The following is a 15,817-nucleotide window of genomic DNA, read 5'->3' on the forward strand; positions in this document are numbered from 1 at the left end:
TTATATGCAATCTATAGTTCCCACTCTCGAATTCAACTATAAATTCGTAGATAATATTCTACTGTTAGCTAAGCAATAGAATAATTAAGTGCAAGATTGGATAAACAAATTAAGATGATAATTCAAGCAAAATAAATCAATCATCAAATAACAATAGTCAAGTACAACCCATAACCCCAGAATAATGAGGTTTTTAGCCACTCATGTTCATGACAATAATTAAAATATTATTTTTAAGCATAAAGGCTATGAACACTAGATGAAAGATGAAAGAATCGATGAATTTTGTGCTCCGTTTGTGTTTCTATGCCTTTGCCGCCTTCAAAATTGACCAACTCCTCAATAATCACGTTTAGGGGGTATTTATAGGTTAGGGTCGAAGTCCCCAAGTCCAAAATTAAGTAGAAAACGTTTAATGCACGGACTGAAAAAGGACCAGGCCTCAGAGCTCGCGAGGCCTGGCTTGTAGCGCGCGTTTGGGCTCGCCTCGCCTGCTCTGTCGCGCGGTCTGCCTCACTTGGAGCATGGCCTGGCGCTGGTTCTGGCCCTTGTCCGATTTTTTGCCTTTTCGTGCTCTTTTTGTGTATTTTTTACATCCTTGTGTGCAAACTTCACGAGTTTTCATCCTTCAACAATCCTGCACATAAAGCTGATGCAACTAAGCTCAAACGTCGCATAATTAATCATTAAAATACTAAAATATAAGATGAGCAATGCATTAAAAATATACATTTATAGCCAAACATCACTACTATCCAAAAATAGTTTTTCTACACCACTTTAACAAAAAAATACTTTTCAAAATAAGCGGATAAACAAATTTAATCATACGAAACATACTCTAATGTTTCTTATAAAATCCGTACTCTCTTTGTCCAGTATCCCCTTATTTCGGCCAAAATAAATATAGCTCTTATTGTATATCATCTCTAATATGGGTTTATTTAGTTCATTGCAATCAAAATATGTTTCGATTTTAAATTTTAATATTATAATTATCTCTCATCTCACTAGTATTTATTGATAAGTGCGGTTTAATAAAGAAGACTTTTGATACTTATAATATTAAACTAATATTTTTTCTATAAAACTTTTGAAAGTTATGGTAATAATTATGTCATAATATTTCTATAACTATAAAATTATTTTATTATGGTACAATGATAATTTTAAAGTTAATGTTTTATAAAATCAATTTATAAGGTCATAAATATATTATTTTTTCCAGAAAAAAATAATATTGCATAAACAGAGAAAGGGAGAAAGTAGCATTTTCATCGTTCTTCTTGAGAAATACTTTAATAATTTAAAGCAATCAAAATTGAAAATATAACTTCATATAGAAATAGTTTTTCTGCAAATTGCAGACTTCCTCCAAAGAACATACCTTCACATGCCATGGCCATAATGACCCACCCCATCACCCCGTTCACCAACCCACCCCATCCCCACCCACCCATCCCCACCCACCAGCTATCCACCTCCATTTCCAAAGCCACCTCCCTCACGCAACTCAAACAAGTCCACACCCAAATCCTCCGTCAGAATTTGTCCCATTCCAGTTCCAATTCCCTCCTTTTCCAGCTCATTCTCTCTTCCATTCCTTTCCCTTCAACCCTTCACTATTCCCTTTCCATTTTCTCATCCACTTTGCAAAACCCTCCAAAAACCCATCTCATCAACAAGCTCTTTCGCGAGCTTTCTCGTTCTAAGGAATCCCAAAATGCGTTCTTGTTTTTGGAGAATGGTAGGAGGAATGGGTTGGAAGTTGACAGGTTTAGCTTCCCGCCATTGCTGAAAGCTGCGGCGAGGGGTTTTGCGTTGCGTGAAGGGGTGGAGCTTCATGGGTTGGTTTGTAAGCTTGGGTTTGATTCTGACCCGTTTGTTCAGACTGCTTTGCTTGGGATGTATGCCTCTTGTGGACAAATTCAAGATGCGCGGTTGGTGTTTGATAAAATGTCTCACAAAGATATTGTCACTTGGGATATAATGATTGATGGGTATGCTGTTATCAATTTAAATATCCAAGATGGTTAATTATTTCCTAATGGGTAAATTGAATTGAAGTTGAAATGTTTATTAGGAATACTTTAGTTTTAGGAACCTGTAATTTGCTTCAAAAAAAATACTTATCAAGTAATGGAATGTAACGGACCAGATGGAGTGGAATAGATATTGAGGATTCATATGCTGATATGCCGAACCCCACTTGTGAATTGAGGCGTACTCGTAGTTGTTGTTGAATCGCTTCAAGTTTATGCATTTTCAAATATGTCAAGTAGCACGTATATCTTATGCTATGGTTTCAGAATTGTTGATTAAAACGCAAATGATGTCTTTTAAGCTTATTAGTTATAGCTTGCTGACATTTTGTGTTGTGTGTTTACAGTTACTGTCAAAATGGCCTTTTTGATGATGTATTGGTGCTATTGGAAGAGTTGGGAAGCTCTAATTTGGAACCAGATGCAAGAGTTTTCACCACCGTTCTATCTGCTTGTGGTCGAGCTGGAAATTTATCCATTGGGAAAGTGATTCATGGGTTAATATCTGAGAATAATATCATTGCTGATTCTCGTCTGCAAACTTCTCTAATCAGCATGTATTCAGGTTGTGGCTGCATGGATTTGGCTCAGAATTTGTATGACAAACTGTCACAAAAGAATTTAGTGGTATCAACTGCCATGATTTCAGGCTACTCAAAGGTTGGGCAAGTTGAAGCTGCACGCTCTATTTTTGACCAAACGACAAATAAAGACTTGGTTTGTTGGAGTGCTATGATATCTGGCTATGCAGAGAGCGATCAACCTCAAGAAGCTCTCAAGTTACTTGGCGAAATGCAGGCATCTGGAGTGAAGCCTGACCAAGTAACTATGCTAAGTGTTATCTCAGCCTGTGCGAATCTTGGCACATTGGATCAAGCTAAAAGAATCCATTTGATTGTTGATAATTATAGATTTCGAGAAGCTTTGCCTGTAAATAATGCCCTTATTGATATGTATGCCAAATGTGGATCTCTAGAAGGCGCAAGAGGAGTCTTTGGTCGAATGCAAAGGAAAAATGTGATCACATGGACTAGTATGATTAGCGCATTTGCTGTTCACGGAGAAGCTGAGCAGGCCTTAATGCACTTTCATCAAATGAAGTGTGAACAAGTTAAGCCCAATTGGGTTACATTTGTGGCTGTTCTATATGCTTGTAGTCACGCTGGACTAGTTGAAGAGGGACTGCAGATCTTCTCGTCAATGGTGAATGACTACAAAATCACACCTAAACATGAACACTATGGTTGCATGGTGGATCTTTACGGCCGAGCGAATCGTCTCAGGGAAGCCCTAGAGATGGTAGAGTCTATGCCTATTGCTCCAAATGTTATCATTTGGGGTTCATTAATGGCTGCCTGTCGGATCCATGGTGAGTTTGAACTAGGGGAATTTGCAGCTAAAAGGCTTCTTGAGTTAGATCCTGAACATGATGGGGCTCATGTCTTCTTATCAAACATTTATGCTAAAGAAAAAAGATGGGAAAATGTTGGAGACGTGAGGAGACTTATGAAATACAAAGGCATTTTGAAGGAACGGGGGCACAGTAAGATTGAAATGGACAATGAGATACACGAATTTTTAACAGCTGATAAGAGTCATAAGCAAGCAGATGACATCTATGAAAAGCTAGATGAGATAGTTTGCAAGTTGAAGCAGGTCGGTTATGCTCCAAATATCAGTGTTGTTTTACTTGATGTAGATGAAGATGCGAAGAAGGATGCGCTTCTTTTGCACAGCGAGAAGTTGGCTCTTTGTTATGGGCTACTGAAAAGTAATAGGGGATCGCCAATACATATAATTAAGAACTTAAGGATCTGTGAGGATTGCCACAACTTTATGAAGTTGGCGTCTAAGGCGTTTGAGAGAGAAATTGTTGTAAGAGATAGGACTAGATTTCACCATTACAGAGATGGCTCATGCTCTTGTAAAGACTACTGGTGACAGCAATTTGTGAAATAGAATTAGCTGTATACTACATTGTATTATATTTTCCTCATTTCTCTTTAGCATTTAAAATTTATCATCTAAGCGCAGGCAGAGCATTTCTGGCTACATGGGATATGATATTTACAGTTGAAATCGAAATGATGCAAACATTGAATATTCTCAAGGTTCAAGAAGAACACCAAAAATATATAAGCAAAAACCAGAAGCTCTCATAAGGGATGAGAATGCTTTCTCATAAGAACATCAGAAACCCCATATTTAGGTTGGAATCTGGAACCTCTCTATTGTGAAATCACTGTGCTGGCTCGTGAAAGCAGACAACACCCAGAACTGTTGTTTCAACTTTTGAACTTCTCTTGTCAGCCTGAACTTCAAAAACTCCAATGCAGCTGAAACCAATTTTCCATTTTCAGTTAAAGGGCTTTGACTGTACTCTAGAATCCATGTATTTGGGTCCAGTTGCACAGCAGAAGCACTCCACTTTCCTTGGGTCCATGAACTGTTAGACTTTCTAATCAAATAACCAATTTCCCCATTGGACCACTGTTCAAAATGAAGAGGAAAAGAGCAACAAAATCTTAACTTGATGAAGCAAACTCAAATGTCAACTAAAAGAAAACAACCAAAAACATAGTCGAAATTCGGGTACCTCAGTGAGTCTTCCTGATAATATGGCATACGAACGCACAGAAAATCCAGCTGTGAGCAAACCAGCTGTTTGCAAAGGCCATCCCCAAATGCTCAACTCTTCTGAAATGGACTTGTACAATGTACATCGCGAAGTCAAAAGCAAACCATCCTATAATTAAGTTACAAGTCACACTTACTTTTTGAAATGTAGCAAGAATATAACATAGAACCATTAAAGCAATAATCCAGCATTTATGCAACAGCACTAAGTGAATATATACATTGTATCAACAAAGACAAAAAATCTAAGTAGTATTTATGAAACAGCACTAGGTGAATAAATACTTAGAACAACAAAAACAACAGTCTAACATTTATGAAACAGAACCAAGTGTATATATATATACCTGGTTGATTTTCCAAGTAGAATTAAGAGGGCTGCAACTTGACACTTCTTCATCATCAATTAGACCTTCAAGCTCCTTCTTCAAGAATACCAATCTTTCATTAAAATCTTTGAAACCCCATGATTTTTCACTCAAATTCCTAACAATTTCAGGTGACAAATCAGGCTGCAAGAACCCAGAAACCACCCAAGATAACCCAACTTCCAACCCGAAAACAACACTCAACACAAAAACCAACCTCGCCAACAAAACCCCAAAACCGAATTCTCTTTTCTTCCTCTTCACCTTCTCATGAAATCTCATTCTTTCTGTGGAATCAAGCGTAGGGGACATGGAGGAGAAAGAAGAAGCAGAAATAGTGTTGCTCGATTTGGGAGTCGAAAGAGTTGACGAGTCAAAAGAAATGGGGCTTCTTGGAAATTGAAGGGGCTTAGAGATCTTGTGCATGCTGTTAGGGATTAGATCAAGGGTCGCATTGAAACTGGCTATGCAAATTTCACAGTTGCAGTTGGTATCTTTTCGACATCCCGGGAAATAATAGCTGTCTTTGGTTTCAGATTCCATCATGATGCCGGTGAAAGACGATTTCACGCAAGACTTTGGAGTTGAAACTGGAGTTGATTTCATGGTGTTTTTACCTATGAAAATACCCAAAATCTGATCTTTTGTGGTTTTCTTGGTTTGTTTGGGAGGGGAGTTGGTTGAAGAAAAGATATATGGGGTGTTTGAAATTTGAATATAACGGTCATATCGTCCGCAAAATACACGTAATGACACATTTACCCCCACCCCTTCTATTATAAACAAAATTTATGGAGAGAAATCTGACTTTCTTTTCATGGAATTAGACCTAAATATAAGGGGATTTTTTTTCTTTTTTTGAGAAATGCTTATGGAACTGTATTTTAGTGGTTACAGAAATATGATAATTGAGAATGTGATGCTGTTAGTACCTACTATTACCAAATAGGTAACGACGAGATGAAAAAGTTTGGAACCCAATAGGTATATGTTTTCAAAAATATTAGGATAAACGGAAAAAAATAATTTAAATTAAATAATTATAAATGTATTGCTTGGTCAATTTGTCCCTAATTCCAGCAATCCTAGGATCAATGTTACTATATCCTCCTACCATATTATTTTCGGTGGTCAAAAGACTATAGTTCAGACTGAAATCTCACGAGTTCAAATATAATTATATTATGAAAAGTTGAATAATCGAGAATAAAGATGTCGTAATTCAGTTACAGTTATCAGATAGAGAAAATATTACTATGTATAAATACTAAAATGAATTTCTTCTCGCGATCATCTAATGGGAATGATGCAACATAAATCAAAAGTAGCGGTATTCGACATTTTAAAAAGCATAAAATGAAAATTCAAGTTGTCTAGGCACAAAATCAAACTAGTCCAGATCAAGTTCTATCCCTTTTTAAATTTTAACTTAACAACAACGACGACGACTCTGTAAAATCTCACAAGTGAAGTAGTGGGAGGGTAGTGTGTACTCAGACCTTACCCTTACCTCGAAGGGGCTGAGAGGTTGTTTCCGCAATTGAATAATAATTAGGGTACTTACTGAATTTATGTGTTCAAATGCAATTGGTTACTAAAATTCCCTCTCCTCTTGGGTTTCTATATCTGCTTCTTATAAATATCTAAAACAAAATGAAAAATTCTTAGCTTGAGAAGTTAGTTGTGGCTTCTGAATGTCCAAAACTTGGATTGCATGACTCACTTTGGTTTGTGATATTTACCAAATTGTAATAATTTATAAAAATTCTTTGTTTGAAACAATGACTTTTACCAAATTGTAATAATTTGTCAAATTGATCGGTCTAATGCAGGTAATATAAATATACCAAACTGTTTATCCGTAAAACAGTACAATTAAATTTATATGTGGTTTCTAAACAAGTGAATTAATCTGATCCTGAAATACTAAAGTAATTAAAGAAATGTGCAATACTTAGCCTTGAAATGGAGATAAAATCATGAAGAATAGTAATTCTGGGGGCAGAGCTTCCGGGCACAACAATAATGAAACCAAGGGACAAGAAAGTAAACTTGTGTAAAGCTTTTAATCTATTATAGCGTAAATTTGTACGAAAAGTCGTGTCATTTACAATGATAATAGAGCTCATTATTTATAGCTACGCCTAAGGAACAAGGTCCTAGAATCGTGCCCTTCTTTAATGTTAATTACGAGCGCCATTTTTGTCCATCCCCCACTTCATGAACGACCACAGACACAGAACTGAATGTAGTGGTTCTGTCGGTTGATGTACCAGAGGTGCGTAGCATTGGCACTTGTTGCATTTTTGTACGAAAGCTTTGGCGTCTTGTTCCATGCGAGGCCAATAATAGTCTGCCCTTACCAGTTTTAGCACTAAAGAATCTGCACTCGAATGGTTTCCGCATATCCCTTCGTGAACTTCTCGCATAACGTAATTAGCTTCGGATGCTCCCAAACATCGGGCCAGCGGGCCTTGGAAAGATATTCTGTACAGTTGACCTCCTTTGAAGCTATACCGTGCTGCTTTGATGCGCAACACCCGGGATGCCTTGGAATCTTCGAGCAATTTTCCGTGCTCGAGATAATCGATGATCTCATTCCTCCATTCCGAAATCAAATTAGTCTTATTTACCTCGTAGTAGTTATCTATATCCAGGACCAAGTGCATCAGTTGTACTACCGTCCCGGAATCCAATCCCTTCATTTCCGTTGATGAACCGAGGTTAGCCAGTGCATCTTCTTCCCCCGGGATATGAGTAATCAACCATACCTTTACTACATATTGTTGTATGCGCTTCTCTTTAGTTTCAAAGATCCTGTAGACCTGATTTACCACCAGCTATGAGACACACTTGATTTCTTTGACCTCGGAATCTACTCCCCGGGCTAGTTCGAGTCCTGCAATCAAAGCCTCATACTCTGCTTCATTGTTAGTTGAAGGGACCGTTCTGATGGCTTGCCTTAGGTTTCTCCCGAAGGCTTAGTTAATACTATGCTAAGCCCAGACCTTTTTACGTTGGAGGCTCCATCCATAAATAAGGTCCAAACATCCGATGTCGATTATGGCACCATTGCTGCCTCTTTGGTTGCTAGAGGCAGCAATCTCGGACTGAAATCGGCCAGAAAGTCAGCCAAGACTTGTGACTTAATCGCAGTTCTTGGTTTATATTCTATGTTAAATTCACTCATTTCGACCGCCCATTTTGCCAACCTACCCAAGAGTTCGGGTTTGTGAAGGATGTTCCGCAGGGAAAATATGGTCACCACAGCTATTTGGTGACATTGAAAGTAGGGCCTCAGCGCCCGAGCAGCGACTACGAGAGCTAAGTCCAGCTTCTCCAAATGCGGGTAGCAAGTTTCTGCTCCCGTTAAAATTTTACTAACGTAATAAATGGGAGATTGCGTACCTTCGTCCTCACGGACTAAAACTATACATATCGCTATTTCCGAGACTGGGAGGTAGACCAACAATGTTTCACCTTTCTTTTGGTTTAGAAAGTAACGGAGAGCTTGACAAGTACCTTTTCAAATCTCTTAAGGCATGCTGGCATTACGGGGCCCATTCGAAGTTGTTTTTCTTTTCGAGCATTGCGAAGAAACGGTGGCATTTCTCTAATGACCGGGAAATGAACTTGCTCAAAGCGGCCAATCTCTCCGTGGTCCTTTGGACTTTTTTCACGCTTGACAACTGGTCTGGGATGTCTTCGATGGCCTTGATCGTATCGGGGTTTACCTCAATCCCTCTTTGTGATACCAGAAATCCTAGGAACTTGCCGGAACTGACCCCGAACGCGCACTTCTCGGAGTTAAGCTTCATGTTATGCTTTCTTAGGATGTCAAAAGTTTCTTGCACATGCTTAAGGTGATCAACTACATTCAAATACTTAACGAGCATACTGTCTATATAAACTTTCATAGTTTTCTCTATTTGTTTTTCAAACATCTTGTTTACGAGCCACTGATAGGTGGCTCCGGCGTTCATCAACCCGAAGGGCGTCACATTATAGCAATATATGCTGAAATTTGTTATGAACGAAGTCTTTTTTTGATCCTCCGGGTTCATCTTAATTTGGTTGTACCCGGAATAAGCATCGAGAAAATTCATTAACGTGTGCCCGGCCATCGCATCAATCATTTGATCGATGTTTGGCAGTGGGAACGAGTCTTTCGGGCACGCCTTATTCAAGTCCTTATAATCTACACACATGCAAAATTTATTGTTCTTCTTGGGAACTACTACTACATTAGCTAGCCAGTCTAGATACTTTACCTCTCGGATCGAACCGATATCAAGTAAGTGAGTTACCTCTTCTTTGAGAATTTATTCCTGGCCTCCACAATATGGAGTTTCTTTTGTCTTACCGGAGGTATGTTGGGATCCACACTTAGCTTATGTACAACCACCTCTGTTGGGATACCTGTCATCTCCGCATGCAACCACGCAAAACAATCAGCATTATATTTAAGAAATTCAATAAAGCCAGACCTGAGCTTGGGGTGCAATCTTGTCCCCAAGTGGAATTTCCTTTCTAAGAACTTTTCAAACAATGCAACTTGTTCGAGCTCTTCCGCCGTGGATTTTGTTGCATCAATCTCTTCTGATACCTGGAAATACCTTGGCACCTAATAAGATTCCGATGCTTCTACCCCCGGGCTAACTTCATTCGATTTAGGAGCGGGCGCCAGTTCTTATAGTTTCTATGCCGCGTGCTCCTTCCCTTTTCTACTAGAGACCAAAATCGCATTCATCTCACTTGCCGCCGGTTGGTCGCCCCTTATCTGTTTAATTCCTTTAGACGTTGGAAATTTCAGCAATTGATGATACGTTGACGGTACAGCTCTCATCTCGTGCAACCATGGTCTTCCCAGAATAATATTATATCCCATATCACCATCCACCACTTCAAAAAGAGTCTTTTTCATCACTCTTTCGACATTCGTGGGCAACAAAATCTCTCCCCGGGTTGTCACGCTCGTGAGGTTGAATCCGATGAGGAGTTCTGTGGCCGGAATGATGCTTCCGGTGAGTTTAGCTTGCTCCAATACTCTTCATTGTATGATATTGGGAAAACTTCTTGGATCCAATAGAACACGTTTTATTTTAACACGCCTAGCACATTTAAAGAAAATACCAATGCGTCATTGTGCGGTAGCAACAATCCGTCTGCATCATCCTCCGTGAAAGTGATGTCGTCTTCAGCAACTTCCCGGAATCTCTTGCCAAAGGTTATTGCTACTTTCGTCTTTTTTGCTGCCGAGAAGTGACCCATTTGATCTCGTTCCCACCGAAGATTATGTTGATCGTATGGCACGGGGTATCTTCTCCTGCTTTTGAGGGTTCTGCGTTAACTCAGTTACGACAATAGTTGTTCTTGGCCCGGCCACTTAAGAATTCTTAGAGATGCCCATTCTTCAATAGTGTCACCACTTCTTCCCGGATATGTCGGCAGTCCTCACTCTAGTGGCCATTCGTCCCATAGTATTCACACCACAAGTTGGGATCCCTCTGGCTGGGATCAGATCTCATCGGCTTTGGGAACCGTGTTTCTTTGATGTTTCACATAGTTGATACCAACTTTACTACACCGACGTTGAAATTTTATTTTCTGATAGCCTGGGGTAGGAAGGATAACGAGTACCTGACGTTTCTTTGTCCTGCAATGATCTATTGTTCCGACCGCAATTAGTCCTTCTATCGGTAGCGAACCTGTCTGCTGACCGAAAGCCTCTGTCGCGATCTTCGGTCTGTTCGTTGGGCAAAAATCAGCCCCTCGAAGACCGTCTGTCCGTGTCGAAATCATCTTTTGATTTTTATTTATTCTTCACCCGTCCTTTTGCCGACGACGGGAAGCCAACCTGATCATCTTCGATTCTTATCCTTGACTCGTACCAGTTGTGGACATCCGCCCAAGTCATTTCTTGGAACTCAAGAAAACTTTCCTTCAGTTTTCGGAAAAGCATCTCAGCTTCTCGGATTCATACCCTTGGTGAATGCTTCAGCTGCCCATTCATCGGGAACAACCGAGAGAAACATCTTCTCCTTTTGGAATCAGGTAACGAACTCTCGCAGCAACACAGATTCTCCTTCTACAATTCTAAATATGTCGGCTTTTCGTGCCTGCACCTTTTTGGCCCCGGCATGAGCCTTAATAAAAGAATCCTCGAGCATCTCAAATGAATCTATGAAATGCTCGGGTAACAACGAATACCACGTCAAGGCTCCCATCGTGAGAGTCTCTCCAAATTTCTTCAGCAAAACAGATTCAATCTCGTGAGGAGCTAAATCATTCCCCTTCACCGCCGTTGTATAGGTGGTAATATGCTCCTGAGGGTTTGAAGTTCCATCATATTTTGGCACGTCGGGTATTTTAAGCTGCTTCGGGATTAATTCTGGTGTCGCGCTTGGTTAGTACGGCAACTGAGTATACTTCTTTGAGTCTGGTCCTTTCAGCACCGGTGGTGCGCCCGGGATTTGGTCCATGCCGGTGTTCACTTCTCTCATAAACCGTAAGAGTTCATTCTTGAAGGGATCGTTTTCGTTATTGGGGCCAGATCTGCTCCCTCCAGCCCCATCGAAACTAACCCCGCTCCTCGGGTGTTGTTGTCGACCCTCTGCGTTGTTTGATTTGCGGGAGCATCGGGAGGAACTGGGCCTAGTCTATTCATGTTATTGTAATCCCCCAATAACGCATGCTTCAACTCCGTCATAACCTTATCCTGCCTTGTGAGGTGGCCTAGAATGATCGCTTGTTACTCTTGTAGGACCCTTATCGCATCAACAACATGTTCCTCTTCAGCATCATCGAGAGTTGCCTCCCGAACATGTGGTGGGTACCGCCTGTCGTGGACCGGCGTGGCATCGTTCTCCTCATTGTGGGTGTCACTGACTGAATCCTCGAGATGAGGCTGGTCTCCTTAAACCTCAAGATTGTGTGTGGTGTTAACACCACTATCTGGCAATTCTTATGATTTTTTGCTAAGACAAATAATCAAAACGCATTAGTAAACGAGGCAAGGATCAACTTACTTACACGGGTGTCTAGGCCCCACGGTGAGCGCCAAACTGTTTACCCGTAAAATGATACAGTTGAATTTATATGTGGTTTGTAGACAAATGAATTAATTTGATCCTGAAATAATGAAGTAATTAAAGAAATGCGCAATACTTAGCAATGAAATGGAGATAAGATCACAAAGAACAATAATTCTGGGGGCAGAGCTTTCGAGCACAACAATGATGAAACCAAGGAACATGAAAGTAAAATTGTGTAAAGCTTTTAATCGATTATAGCGTAAATTTGCCAGAAAAGTCGTGCTCATTACAATGATAACAGAGTTCACTATTTATAGTTACGCCTAGGGAACAAGGTCTTAGGATCGTGTCCTTCTTTAATGTCAATTATGAGGGCCATTGACGATGAACATAAATAATAAATTCTCTGTAACGGGTAGCGCACTATATGCTGTGGAATATTCTCCATTAAATGCTACCGGTCGAAAGACATTTGTTGCATCTTTACGAGTGTTATTCTTTCCGGTGACAAACAGAATAATTACATTCGGTTCTAACTATTCCCGCCTTAAGTTTCACGTGTCACCCTTTTAAGCTGCCACTTAGCATAACATATTTTACCGTATACATAAACAACTACTATTTGGCAAATAGGCCCCACCTCTATTTTTGCTTCCTATTTTTGGGAACCCAAATAGCTTAGTTAGATCAAACCTAGCATACACCCTATCATGAATGTCTCCGCTTTAAGCTAGTGGACAATACAAAGACTATTCAATTGATGGACTAACGTATCCGTTTAAAATTAATTGTAGACCACTCTTCACTATGATTTCAAGTGGTACTATTTTTCCTTCGTCAAGATTAATTAAGATTGGATTTATTGTGAACTTTCGTGTGCGAAAACTATGCAATAGCGTATAGTCGATGTCTTAGACGTGTTGAAGTGAAAGCCCTAGTATTATTAAACTTAAATGATGTCTTATGATAAAATTTCATAAAAGATTATCAGTACCTATGCTTCATTTTCTGATTGACTTTAACTAGACATTTTAGGAAATGGCCATTTATTATGCTTTGTACCTAAGGAACCAAAATTTTCACACTTGGGACCATCCATCAACTCTTCCTCAAAGAAGAGCTAATTATTAGGGGACACGAAATCTGAATATGAAGTTGCAATAGATTCTACTTGTCGAACAATTTTTCAGGGTGAAGTTAAGGATCATTCGAATTTGGACTGAAATGTTGCCTCTTCACAGACCATCTAAATTTACTTCTTTTTAGGAGAACTAACTTAAATACCTAACTGCCTAAACTAAAAATAACTGATAGATGCATTATATATATAATTCAAGTATAGTTTGTCTCATGTGTGTAATCATGTATAATCAATATAAAATCTATATATAAAGATTAGGAAAAATAAAGAGTGAATCTGGCCGGCTAAAGACTCCTATTTAGAAGAGGGAAAAAAATATTTTTGGATTGCTACTTTCAAGTCCAATCGTGAAAATGTGATAATTTTTTCTTCAAGCTTGATTGCATTGTTTACCCTTAAAATGAATAACAATTAAATTTATACGCGGTTTTAAGAATATGTGGATTGATTCAACACAAATAATCAAGAATATTAGATAAACGGGTTAAAGACAAAATGAATAGTCAAACCAATTGTAATGTTACGGCCCATCTCGAACTTAGGTTGATGAGCAGTAGTTTTGCTCTCGATTAGACCCTTGGTTCGAAGTCAATTGTGAACGAAGAACAAACAGTAAAGTAAGAACTTGGCAATAGCTAGAAAGCAGAAAAATGAATTTGTATTGCCTTGGTTTGCATATTACAATGTGTCTATCAAAAGAAAAAACCTCCCCTTTATGTAATAGGAGTGTTTCATCCCTAGTACAAGTCTAAAAAAGATAAAAATCTTTCTTTCCCGTTAATTACTGATCCGTAATCGACATCGAGCGAGATCCACATCGTGATATCCGGTCAGGTACGAATATCGATGCCCTCTATCCGTCGTGTGTAACCGTTTACCGTATTTCTCGAGGTTTTAGAATTCGTTCTGAGTACGGGGAGTGTTGCTTTAACGTGCCCGGTGATGAACACATCGTTCTTTTTCCGTGGGTCTCGATACGAAAGGTTCCCGACATCGATTTCAGTCTCGTACGGCCGTACCCTTCTTCCGTTTTCTTCACAGGGAAATCGGGGTATGCTCAATCCCCGATTTTACCCGTATACATGCGTATTTAAAATTTGTTGAGAATTCAAATTTCTTCGTATAGTAATTGTCATAGTGTATGCCCGATACGTTCAGAATGTATTGCTGATATTCATTGTGTGGAGGAAATTTTTTTAATTTAAATTTGTGCTTCGATACATGTAGCTTCCCTCGTAGAAGGAAAATGCCAAGATTGGCATAACATGAGATTGTTTTAACCTAAGATTCATGGCACAATAAACCTATTTTGACTTGGTTCTTAGATGCCTCAATCAATTCCGTGGTGATTTTCACTATATGCTTTGATATATGCAATGGTATATACAAGATTTTTCTAAGCAATATCGGACTATTTGACTTGTAAGTGAAAACAGTAGATCTAGCTAGGATCATAGTGATTTTAAGGTTTTACTTCCTGTTTGAAATTGATATTTACTTTATATTGTTTTCATGCATTGTGGGTCTATTTATATGTACACGTATTGCTTATTGGAAAAACATTATTCAAATACATATATACATAAGAAATAGTATATAATTTTAAAATCTGATCACTTATACTGAAATCATGAAAAATCAAGTCGTGTTAGTTGACCACCAATGTTCATAGTTTGGTCATGATACCAATTGAAGTACTCGATAGTCAATACAATAGGTGAAAGTTTAATTCTTACTAATTCCCTTCTCCTTCCCCAATTTCCCAAAGTAATAGATTTTTTAAAGGAAAAAAAACTTATGATCTCGATCAAGTTATGTGTTAGTTGGGTTGTTTAAACAATTTCCTTCGATTGTTAATATAGTTGGTGAACTAATTCTACTTTACAGCAGAGATTGTGATGAATCATCTTCTAGTAGTTAAATTAGAACCTGAATAGGTCAACTAGTAGATGATCATCTTAGTTTGTCATTTAGCAGATGATAACAAGAAACTTAGTTTAGTCTGCTTGATCAGCCAATAAAATGTTCAATCAAAATACTTTAAATATTTGTGTTATTAATTAAGATATCTTAAACATAAAGTTATTGTAGCATATGACATGATTCCTAAAAAGATCTTCTTGGTTTAATTAGTGGGAAGTTGACCTTAAGTATTCTCCTAGTTTAATGAGCAATAATTTGGATCTTCCTAGTAATTTAAGTTCTCAACATTAATCAGTGCAAGAAAACAAAAAGGGTAAAGAAGGAAATTTAGGAATGAGCCTCTGTCGTAAAGATGAAATTTGTAATCTTTTTGACCTTTCAGCATTGAGGAGGTTTCATTTTGAATTTCAAAGGAATGAATTTGATATTTATAAAATAAGGAATATGGTGCTAGATTAGACTGAATTTTCTATAAGAGAAATGCCAAAATTAAATGTTAGAAAGTCACTGAATGATGCTTTTCAGAACATCAAAAGATTCGAAGGAAAAAGTTCAATGTTTGATCAACTCAAAGAATAAACTAAATCAATTTTCTTTCCCACTTTTGTCAAAAAGAGGAGAAAATTTTGTCGAGCTTGTCAGAAAAAAAACTCCATTATTATAGGGAAAGAA

At 38.5% G+C, this 15,817-nt stretch overlaps 2 protein-coding genes across 2 annotated transcripts; one reads left to right on the forward strand and one right to left on the reverse strand.

Annotated features, from left to right (window-relative positions):
• The first annotated feature begins 1,383 nt into the window (after positions 1-1,383).
• On the forward strand, positions 1,384-4,065 carry LOC104118448 (pentatricopeptide repeat-containing protein At4g14820). The gene is made up of 2 exons (XM_009629680.3): positions 1,384-2,000; positions 2,390-4,065. The coding sequence occupies exons 1-2, from the start codon at positions 1,399-1,401 to the stop codon at positions 3,981-3,983; spliced, it is 2,196 nt and encodes a 731-aa protein (XP_009627975.2). The 5' UTR covers positions 1,384-1,398; the 3' UTR covers positions 3,984-4,065.
• Position 4,066: 1 nt separating this feature from the next.
• LOC104118446 (uncharacterized) lies at positions 4,067-5,773 on the reverse strand. Its single transcript, XM_009629677.4, has 3 exons — positions 5,027-5,773; positions 4,639-4,788; positions 4,067-4,532 (listed from the first exon to the last, which is right to left on the reverse strand). The coding sequence occupies exons 1-3, from the start codon at positions 5,651-5,653 to the stop codon at positions 4,248-4,250; spliced, it is 1,062 nt and encodes a 353-aa protein (XP_009627972.1). The 5' UTR covers positions 5,654-5,773; the 3' UTR covers positions 4,067-4,247.
• Positions 5,774-15,817: the final 10,044 nt, after the last annotated feature.

This window comes from Nicotiana tomentosiformis, chromosome 9 (genome assembly GCF_000390325.3).
Source record: "Nicotiana tomentosiformis chromosome 9, ASM39032v3, whole genome shotgun sequence".
Classification (NCBI taxonomy): Eukaryota; Viridiplantae; Streptophyta; class Magnoliopsida; order Solanales; family Solanaceae; genus Nicotiana; species Nicotiana tomentosiformis.

Excerpts from the sequence above, each read along its gene's own strand:
- LOC104118448 (XM_009629680.3), top strand. The coding sequence starts at position 1,399 with ATGGCCATAATGACCCACCCCATCACCCCGTTCACCAACCCACCCCAT. Across the intron at positions 2,001-2,389 it reads TGGGATATAATGATTGATGG|TTACTGTCAAAATGGCCTTT; the intron begins GTATGCTGTTAT and ends GTGTGTTTACAG.
- LOC104118446 (XM_009629677.4), bottom strand. The coding sequence starts at position 5,653 with ATGAAATCAACTCCAGTTTCAACTCCAAAGTCTTGCGTGAAATCGTCT. Across the intron at positions 4,789-5,026 it reads CTACTTGGAAAATCAACCAG|GATGGTTTGCTTTTGACTTC; the intron begins GTATATATATAT and ends ACTTAATTATAG. Across the intron at positions 4,533-4,638 it reads TATCAGGAAGACTCACTGAG|TGGTCCAATGGGGAAATTGG; the intron begins GTACCCGAATTT and ends CATTTTGAACAG.